This window comes from Pollachius pollachius (genome assembly GCF_949987615.1).
Source record: "Pollachius pollachius genome assembly, chromosome: 8".
Taxonomy (NCBI): Eukaryota; Metazoa; Chordata; class Actinopteri; order Gadiformes; family Gadidae; genus Pollachius; species Pollachius pollachius.
This window is the reverse complement of record NC_136941.1, coordinates 6463526-6473525: the sequence shown is the minus strand read 5'-3', so window position 1 is coordinate 6473525 and position 10000 is coordinate 6463526. Positions and strand designations below refer to the sequence as shown.

General features: G+C 45.9%; 1 protein-coding gene and 1 pseudogene across 2 annotated transcripts in view; both read right to left on the bottom strand.

Annotated features, from left to right (window-relative positions):
* Positions 1-1147, bottom strand: part of tmem115 (transmembrane protein 115) — a 7439-nt gene extending 6292 nt beyond the window's left edge. Inside the window, exon 1 of the mRNA XM_079742501.1 lies at positions 1-1147. This exon is cut by the window's left edge and continues 121 nt beyond it. Coding sequence (XP_079598627.1) covers positions 1-371 — 371 coding nt within the window. The 5' untranslated portion in view covers positions 372-1147.
* A 1172-nt stretch (positions 1148-2319) lies between these two features.
* Positions 2320-10000, bottom strand: part of LOC307079816 (helicase ARIP4-like) — a 20104-nt pseudogene continuing 12423 nt past the window's right edge. Inside the window, exons 12-18 of the transcript XR_013812807.1 lie at positions 9660-9867; positions 8845-9020; positions 7997-8193; positions 7450-7646; positions 6915-7004; positions 6621-6710; positions 2320-6456 (exon numbers count right to left, since the gene is read on the bottom strand). The product of XR_013812807.1 is annotated as a helicase ARIP4-like (transcript). The remainder of the gene's footprint in view (positions 6457-6620; positions 6711-6914; positions 7005-7449; positions 7647-7996; positions 8194-8844; positions 9021-9659; positions 9868-10000) is intronic.

Below are 10000 nucleotides of genomic sequence, written 5' to 3'. Positions count from 1 at the left end.
GCCACGTAGGTGAGGAGGTACGAGAGTCCGGCCAGCACGCCGGCCGAGACGTTGACCACGGCGAAGAAGATCAGGAGCTCCAGCGCGCCCCAAAGCGGCTCCAGCAGGCGCCCGCAGGCCATGACGGTGCCTATGCTGGCCGCCACACCCCATATGTGCACTTCCACCACCCCGTGAGTCGCAAGGGTCCAGACCCAGAAGTTAGGAGGGAAGAGGTATCCCGGGGTCACGCCAAGGGCGTACGGGGTGTTCACAGCCCATGACAGAAGGTAGAGGAGGAGCACCACCGCACTGATGGATTTCACCACCACGCTGGTGCTGGCCAGGGCGCCCAGGAAGTGTTGTCGCGCTACGGGCAGGTAGCGATTCATTGTGTGTGTTGGGTTGATTGGAGCTTGTTTCAGAAAAAGCAGAGGAGTAGTCTTTTGTATGTCAGAGGTGAAACACTATGACGTGGTGCTAATGACGGCATCAAAGTAAAATTTCCCCTTTTGGACTTCATTAGCCTCACGTTCTTGTAGATGATCTTACTTTGTCTCTCTCCAGTTTAGCCAGGGTTTGGCATTCTAAAGAGGTGAGCTATTGAGCATAACTCAACGCTAAGTTGACAGCTGTGTGGTGCTACTAGTTAAAGTGAGAATTAATCACAGGTCTAGACTTAGAAAGGCAAACCCGGACATTCAAAGCTAAACAAATCCACCAACTCCCCGTGGACAGTGTCTGGCTAGCGCTGACAGCTAGCTAGCTAGCTAGCTTCTGGTAGCTGTCAACACAGGAGCCCGCTGACATGCAGTGGTAAAATGGGTTCAGTGTTGCTTTGGCTTTTTAGTTTATAACGCCCCTGGTCATCGACCAAAGTAAATTACCAATACTCAAGTAATCCTATGGCGTTATCTCGGCCCGAAGTCCACCGGTGGAGCCCGAGGGTTTCCAGAAGCTAGCAACAGGCCTTCAAAACAATGTATCAGCGTCTCGGGAAATCCTTACAGTCATCATACGACGAATAGGTATCTCGTCAACAGATCGCGTTTACGTTGTCGGGATACTTGTTCTTTTGATAGGCGATCGCGCGAATCCAAAATTGTTCATATCTTCTCCTGTGGCACTGTTTGAGAAATCGCACGCCACTGAACACAAACTCACTTGCGCTATCTGCCACCGTCATCAACACTCAGGTGGCCAAACCCCGTCGAGTCACGCAGGGCTTTCTGTACCTGTGCATGCTGGGAAACGTAGTTTCAGCACCACGTCCCGTTGATTTCACTCGTGTGTAAAATATCTGAACATTTAAATTATGATAATAATATTAATATGGATATACTATATTGTTATGGAATAACAAGGATTTCCCCATTTTCGGCTTGGTTTGTTTATTCATATGATTTTGAACGTTTGTGTTTATTATAAGGCGTATCAACCATTGATGGTGTGTAACACTTAAAAAAGTCATCGTTATAGGCCAATTTGTTAGAGAGGTCTACTAGACTCTCATCCCAATCCCATGTCGAAAAAATATGATTTCAAATCTCGCACACAAATTTCTTCTCAGACATGCCGATTTTATTGCAACCACGATTTTTTCAAACTTAATTTACATAACATGTGATTCAGAAAATAGACAAATAACCTTTGACCCGACAACATTGCAGAACAACACAACATCAACATGATAGAGGTATCAGATAGACACATCACATTCAAACAAACATATTGCATCATATTGCATGCTATGGTTTTGTTATTACTACACTATTACAGTAGGCTGTTGTGAACGTTCAAATTTATGTTAAATGTGTAGAGCGTCTCATTTAGCCCTTTTTTGTAAAAGTTGACATTCTACATCCCCATGCAATGTTCAGAAATGTGGAAAGGCCCCTGAAATGTGCGGGGGCCTTTCTAGTCCCTGAAATCAATTCAGTGACTACAAGTTCATAGATACGTATATATTTAGAACTCACTTCATTTTCTAAGGAGGTTTCTAACCGTTATTTTGCCTCTCTTAATCTCTAGTTGGAGAACCTCAAACCGAAAGGATTATCTTGATTCTAGATCAACACATAATGTGAATAATTTACATGGGACATATCTACAATCTTTGGACCAGACCAAGTCCATCAAGATCGGTCATGAATGTGAACGATATGGGAGTCAAAAATAGTTTACTACAGGCTTTAAATGTTAAGCTTTGCTAAAACGTGTACTGATAGGCACGCAACTCTCAACAGTCTGATGTAGTAAAAGTTGTGTGTGTGCCTGTGTTTTCTTAATCTAAATCCAAACATGATCTTTTCCATGGCCACAAATGGGAAAATATTGACCTTGGTCTATTTTTGTCATACAGAACATGCTGATGAAAAACATGCTCAGGTTTATGGAAACTACAACATATTTCCAACTTCATTTCAAAAGGCCCTTTTATCTGTGTGTGTGTATGTGTGTGTGTTTGTTTTGTCTAACATTTGCAGATGCAAGCTACTACCACTCAAAATACAAGTACCAGTACAATTCAGAACATATTTCCTTTTATTTACAAAACCAATTCGATGTCATACACATCCATCCCTCGACTGAACATGCTATGAATGGCGGCAGCCTTTACACAGAGCGACTCCTACCTTCCTCAGCTAAAAATGGAATTAAGACAGCTGCAGTAGTTTCCTCCGCTGAACGGATCAATATAAATAAATACGTAAAATTCAAGTAAAAAGCTGTGAGAAAAATAACGTGTTGTTGGTTCCGTAACCACTGAGCTGGCAACCACACAGTGGTTCCTCTCACTGAGAAACCTCCACGTGTATCGTATTTAGTTGAGTAGGCTGTTGCTTTATCCTTCAGCAAAGAGAATAAGGCCCACATTCAGGAAGAGACGGGGAAATGTAATACGGAAATCATAACAGGATGATCTTAAGTTTCGGTTCATCGAGCAAGTTTGTTAGCCGTGATGACATTTAATTTGGAGTTTAATTTGTTCACATGCAGTTGATGAGTGAAAGAGTATTCTTGTAAATCGTTGATAAATCTGTTTTGCTTTAACAATGTACCCAGTCAGAGTAATTTTCCCCTGTGTATATTACAATGGAAGAAAATGGGTGAAGACAAAAGATTAGAATACTTATAACTAATACCCTCACCAGATTAATAAGAATCTAAATGGCGCCCAATCCACAAGGTCAAAGAAGGTTATATTTAACTGTAAAATGTTAAAGATACTAATGAGTTAATGAGTTTACATTCTGTTATCTGAGGTTTTGAGAAAAGGGTTGGTCCGCGAGCTCGTCATACATGCAAACAACGCCAACGAGAAATATCCAAAGCATCAACCGCAGCAATAGCAAAGACGGGAAAGAAAGTACAAAAATACAAAAAAACGAATAAATATGCACTAATCATGATACAGCATTACTGCCACAAATAAATACATTTGGTAAATTCAGACATTGGAGAAAAAAGGTAAACTCACACTTCAGTACATATCTCATGAACTCTAAATGAAATAAAGAGAAGGAAGACATGAAATGTTTTGTTTTTCTGCTCCAACATGTTTACGCTTTCAGGAAAAGGAAACAGATATATAGAGGGCCCATAATGAACCAGGATTCTTGCAGTTTTCCCCAAGTAAGTTCACCGTTGTAGTAACTAGATATGCTTGTACCTCTGCTTACTCCAAGTAACATCATTTTCTGCCACCATAACCCACTCTACAACAATAAACATATACATAATGCAGCGTAAACAGTAAAACATGAAGGTGTACAGGAATACATACATGCATGACTAATAAGTCACATACGTGACTTAGTTAAAAAAAAAAAGTATTTTACAAGCGACTTCTTTAGCTCCCCTGTGATCACAGATGGTTAGGGCCTGTATTCTGTTGATAACATGGTTATTTGGTCTGCAGAGGTACATGCACCTTCTTAGGCGCATTCAGATTAATTTAGTTTTTTTCGGTATGACTACTTCCTTAAATATAACAATTTTGGTTTGATTTTCACAAATTTTGAGATGAGCAAGGAAATCAAAAAATACAAACAAGAAAACCAAAACAAAACGCGCAGACGGACTATACATGCCTATTAACAGATACCTGAATGAGCAGATGATGTACAGTAACACACAAGTATTTTTTTCTCGCTTTAGAACATTAAAAACATGCAACACTGTCACAGAGCACGTCTGGGTGAAGGGATGCAAATTCTTGATTTATTTGGGGTATGAATTAATGACTTGAGGCTTCCGTGTGTTATGCATCATTATCGGTGCAGGCTACAGCAAAATCACGGGTGAGATTCACTATGTGTCTCTCCAGGCCTCCGCATCCTCACAGTTCACATTCAGAGTGATCGAGGCAGAGGTCAAGGCATTTTTTTTGTTGGCTGATGCCTCTGCTATCAAGGACGTAGCCGCACAGATACTCTGTCTGACTTCACGGTGATCTGGCTTTCGTAATCATCATTCGGCAATAACATTTTCTTTTTTTGAAAAATAAATTGTAAAAAAAGATTTTATAAATATACAAAATAAAGGGAAACGAAAAATAATCGGATCTTCGCAAAGTCTGACGCCATAATAGAGGATGTGTTTTAAAAGGCCGGGCTTAAAGGCGTTTAAATAGGTTTACATTCGTAATTGAAGAGTTTTAAGGAAGGCTACATGGAACCCATAGCCCAAAGCCCTTTTAACGGTTATCGCTAAACATCTTTGCAACCCTCTGCCCACAAATAACACAACAATACGCCTGTCGTGGCAGTGCATTGATATATGCAATCGAATGGCATTAAAAATGTACTTTGTTTTTTCAAACTGCGTTAAGGTCAAAGAAATATTGAGAATCTACACTTGACAGTCACCAAACAAAACCATGACACCATGTGTTATAGATATATCACCACTAAACGGACATAACTACAGGCTAACCACAGAACTGTTAAAGGTTTTTTAATAAATCACTACATCAGTTATTTTATAGAGCCATTTACCGAACCATCAGCACTACTGTCTTCATAGACTCAGAACTTCTAAGCTCAGCAGCACCTAGTGGCCATTCATGGACACTACAGGCCAACGCTCAGTAGTCAGTCCAGTGATTTAGTGTGTCCCGATTTTTCCATCTCTGCAGTGATCCATTCCATCTTTAGGTTTCGATTTTCCTTTTGTTGTGATGATCAGCATTGTGGCCAGATAGTCATTTTTAGTTCACAGACCCCGAAGAGCAGCTGTCATTCTCCTCGTGAAGGAGCAATTTCAGCTGCCAACCCCGTGATGCCTTGCTAAAAGCATATAGGAAATGCCTCCGATTTGCTTCAAATCAACTGCACAATGTCTAAAGACCAATGTCACGTGACACATGTCACTGTCCAATAACCTCGATGACATCATTATCATCATCGTCTTCGGAGCTACCGGTGGCACTAAGATTCCCGCCATTTTTAACCAGCACTGTGCCCCGACGGCTGCTGAAATGGGCGGAGGGAGAGGAGGGGGACGGGGAAGATGAGGAAGAGCTTGAGGCGCTGCCGGGAGGGTACTTGGAGAGAAAGCTGGACCCGGCCGGGCCAGGGGTGGCAGCTGAGCCGGGGAGCCCATCGGGGTGAATCGCTCCTGGGTAAAGGCTGGCCAGGGACTGGGTGTAGGACGAGGGGTAGCCTGGAGGGAGCACCCCAGCCATGCCAGCCATGCTGGGGTTCATCATGAACGGAGGCAAGGCGCTTACACTAGAGGTGTCCATCTCCACTGACGGCGAAGAGGACACTGACGATGAGGCGCAGAAGACGCCGTCAGAGCAGGGAGTGGATAAGGCGGGGGAACCCGGCACGGTCCCGGCACTGCCTGAACCGAACACCTCAGGGTACATCATGCAGGGTTCCCCCATTTGTCCGAGGAGATGCTGAAAGTAGGGAGGGGGAAAGGGGGAGTTTGTCCCCATGAGGAACGGGTGGCCCATGGACCCACTTAGCATGGCTGGGTTGAGGCTTAGTGGGGGGATCCCATAGCCTCCTGAGATAGGGAAACCTTGGGGAGCCAGCGAGGCTGAAGAATACTTGTCTGGGACGGGCAGCTGGCTGGCTCGCTTATCCAGCGGCGGGGTTGTGGTCTCGCGTGTGCTGCTTGTTCTAAGGTCTTGACCCGTAGAGGCATCCATGCTAGGCTGTGCATTAGCCAAGGAGGCATTCGAGTGATGGTTAAGCATGCTAACCTTTGTCGTGGCAATGACGCCATTGTTGACGTTGGTTTTAGCTTCTTTGGCGCTAGCCAGGTTGGTGCTAGGGGACGAGCCAGAGTCTGGCGCCATCTCCTGGGGGCCCGTGGTGCCTACAGCTGGTTCGTGAGCACGGAGCCCTGGGCCAACCGCGTAGCGCTGCAACTCACTGATGATGTCCTGGCCGTCGGGCGAGACTGGGGGGACTCCCGCATTACCGCCATTGTTCGATACTTCCTCTGGTGGCTTTCGGGCATCTGAGCAAAGTACAAGTAGATAAACATTATAACGATTTTGAGTTTTTATAAAGTCCTCCTGGCTACAGCACACCAGGTCACCAGGTCTCCAGTATGCAGTGATCTTATTCTAGGGCGTGACCTCATGATCTCTGAACCTCTCCATTTCAAAGATCTACCTTTACCTGGGGATGTAGAGAGGTCTTCAGCCCCCTTGATCTTGTTGGCAGCCCTGATGGCATAGATACGACCATCGCTGGTACGGATGTACGCACCTGACAACGGGACAGAGTGAAGAACGTTTGCTTGTGTCAAGAAATACACAATCATTTTGTTGTAAAATGATTGTATCCTCGCAATCAAATGCCCAGCAGCCATTCTGTATCAGTATTTTATTTTCTTAAGTTACCTGATTTGAGTCAATCTTACTGTTCTTTTAATTACTATTTAAATACATGTTTCTGATGTCCAAGGCTAACCTTTGGTGCCCCTGATCACGTGAATGCCCTCCCCGGCACTGATCCGAGCCTGGACGTTTGCAGAACTGTTGGTTCCAGGAATGACAATGTCTTAAAAGAAAACAGAGCGATCGTATGAGAAGATGTACTGAGCTGATCCCTAGAACTAAGCGTACTAAGCAGTTCCTTACCACCAACCTCCTCCTTTAGGCAGACCACTTATCAAGACTATTGTCTTGATAAGCCCTTCTGCAGGCCACTTCATAAGCTAATATGGTAAATAGTGTATAAATAAAGCCGGTCGGAATGGCATGACTTTGACACAAGCACCACAATTTACAGAGAAGCTTCTGTGTCATTGGAAAGAATAACTACAAAAATATTACACTAACCAAAAAATATTGATATTTTATTTCATTTTCAATTATCTTTAAATAACTTTTTTTTTTAAATCTATTTTTATTGTACATTTCACACTGACCACCTGCAGTACCCCTTGTCGACCACAGGTCGGGGTAGACGGGTGCACACAGTGTTTCAGCCAAGACCAACCTACCAGTGGTGGTGACGATCTTCTGTACAAACACCCCGGCCTTGTGTAGGTAGTTGATGGGGAAGCCCCCCAGGCTGCCTTCAGACGGGTCGCTGGCTGTGGTGTCAGCAGACGCCTGGCGAGGCATGATGGGAGTTGGAGTCGACTGGACCGTCTGCACGTTAGCCACGGGTTTCTCCTCCATGCGGGGTGGGGGGCGCCTGGGCATGGAGTGGGGGGGGAGTCAGATGACGCTCTACTCTACTGACCTACTACCTTCAATTTCATGGGCACATTTATTATTTTCTCCCCCCAGTTTTTGACTTGGTGATTGCTTTTAGGACGTCAAGAGAATTTCAACAACGATGACGCATAATGCTTCTAAAAATAAATCGCCTACCCCAGCTTTAATAACATGCATCCAAACACTAATTCACTTCGTGTTGCATCAGATAAAAGCATCTCCTTGATTAATTCAGAAAACAGTCCACTATCCACCTTTACCAACACAACAATAATAACAACACAAAGTCCGGCTCTTGCTGGGAGTCGGGTGAGGGAGGTGACTGACCAGTTCCTCTGGCTGAAGGCCGGTATGTTAGCGAGGCTCTGGTCGCTGGCCGGGTAGTAGTGGGCGTAGGAGGGCCGGGTGTAGGGCACGGAGGAACGCTTCTCCTCCTCATAGCCCTTCCTGGCGGCCTTCTTCTCCGCCGCGCTCAGCTTCGTCTCCCTGCGGTCCATCAGCAGGGACTCATGGCGGAATGGGTGCTGAGGGACAGGGATGGGGGAGGAGAGAGGGATGGAAGGAGAGAGGGAGGATAGAGGGGTGGAAATAGAAATGGATGGGGGAGGAGAGAGGGATGGAAGGAGGGAGGGAGGATAGAGGGGTGGAAATAGAAAGGGATGGGGGAGGAGAGAGGGATGGAAGGAGAGAGGGATGATAGAGGGGTGGAAATAGAAAGGGATGGGGGAGGAGAGAGGGATGGAAGGAGGGAGGGATGATAGAGGGGTGGAAATAGAAAGGGATGGGGGAGGAGAGAGGGATGGAAGGAGGGAGGGATGATAGAGGGGTGGAAATAGAAAGGGATGGGGGAGGAGAGAGGGATGGAAGGAGGGAGGGAGGATAGAGGGGTGGAAATAGAAAGGGATGGGGGAGGAGAGAGGGATGGAAGGAGGGAGGGAGGATAGAGGGGTGGAAATAGAAAGGGATGGGGGAGGAGAGAGGGATGGAAGGAGAGCGGGATGGGGAGATAGGAAAAGGTGGCGAAGAGAGAAGGCAGAGTGAATATAATATTTTTTTGAGCTCTACATTTACCAGTTTTTGATGTTTGTTATGAACTCGGGGTAGAGACTTAGAGATCGTTCCAATAATGATGTGTGTGTGTGTGTGTGTGTGTGTATGTGTGGTTCTCCACCCACCTTGGTGATGAGGTGGGGGTAGATGTGCAGGACCTTGCGGAGCACCTCCTCCATGGCGTCCAGCGGCTGCAGCTGGAGGCGGGCCGGCTCAGGCTCCTCCCCCACAAAGTGGAGAAGCGACTCCACCTCCCTCCGGGTGAAGTTCAGCACGGGGTTCAGGTCGTCAACCACCCGGTCTGACGGGGGGGGGAGAGAGAGAGAGGGAGGGAGAGAGAGAGAGAGAGAGAGAGAGAGAGAGAGAAGAGAGAGAGAGAGAGAGAGAGAGAGAGAGAGAGAGAGAGAGAGAGAGAGAGAGAGAGAGAGAGAGAGAGGGAGGGAGGGAGGGAGAGAGAGAGAGAGAGAGAGAGAGAGATGAGAGAGAGAGAGAGAGAGAGAGAGAGAGGACAGATACAGGGAGGGATTACATTTACATTTAGCAGACGCTTTTATCCAAAGCGACTTACAATAAGTACATTTTTCATAAGACAGTGAAACAATATATCGGATTAGAGTGAGTTTCATGTGAGTTGGGAATGACAATGTCCTAAAAATACCAAATACCTTCTTTAAAATCTTCCATTGCTCAGTATACATTTATATATCGTTTATGTTTGGACTACCTAGGTGATGTCCTTTGCCTCATCATAATAATTCCTTTTAAATCAGCATCCACCCTATTATTATTCGGTACATTTAAGAATAGAATATAGTGTGTTTTGTTTTGACTAGTAAAGCTTTAGCACGGCGTGTATTGACTCAGTTGGGTCAGGCGAACTATCGTTGCTATCTGTAAAGCTAACACTTAGCCTCCCAGCTGCGTGTGAGCGGGGTCTCACCCGACATGCTCTGCTTGGAGACCTGCCGGTCGTAGATCTTCCTCTCCAGGGTGTAGTCACACACCAGCCGGTAGATGTGGCAGGGCTTGCGCTGGCCGTAGCGGTACACGCGGCACACGGCCTGGGCATCGTGGCACGGGTTCCACGAGGCGTCGAACACCACCAACGCGGTTAGCCCCGATCAGGTTCACGCCCAGGCAGCCCCGCCCTGCAGCCACCGAGAGGAGGGGGGGGGGGGGGGTGGGTGGTGGTTGGTAAAAGTTGGTGTACATTGTGTTGATGATTTATTTTGTATTATTTGTATTGTTGTATTATCTGTGTTGATATGCACAACGGGATAG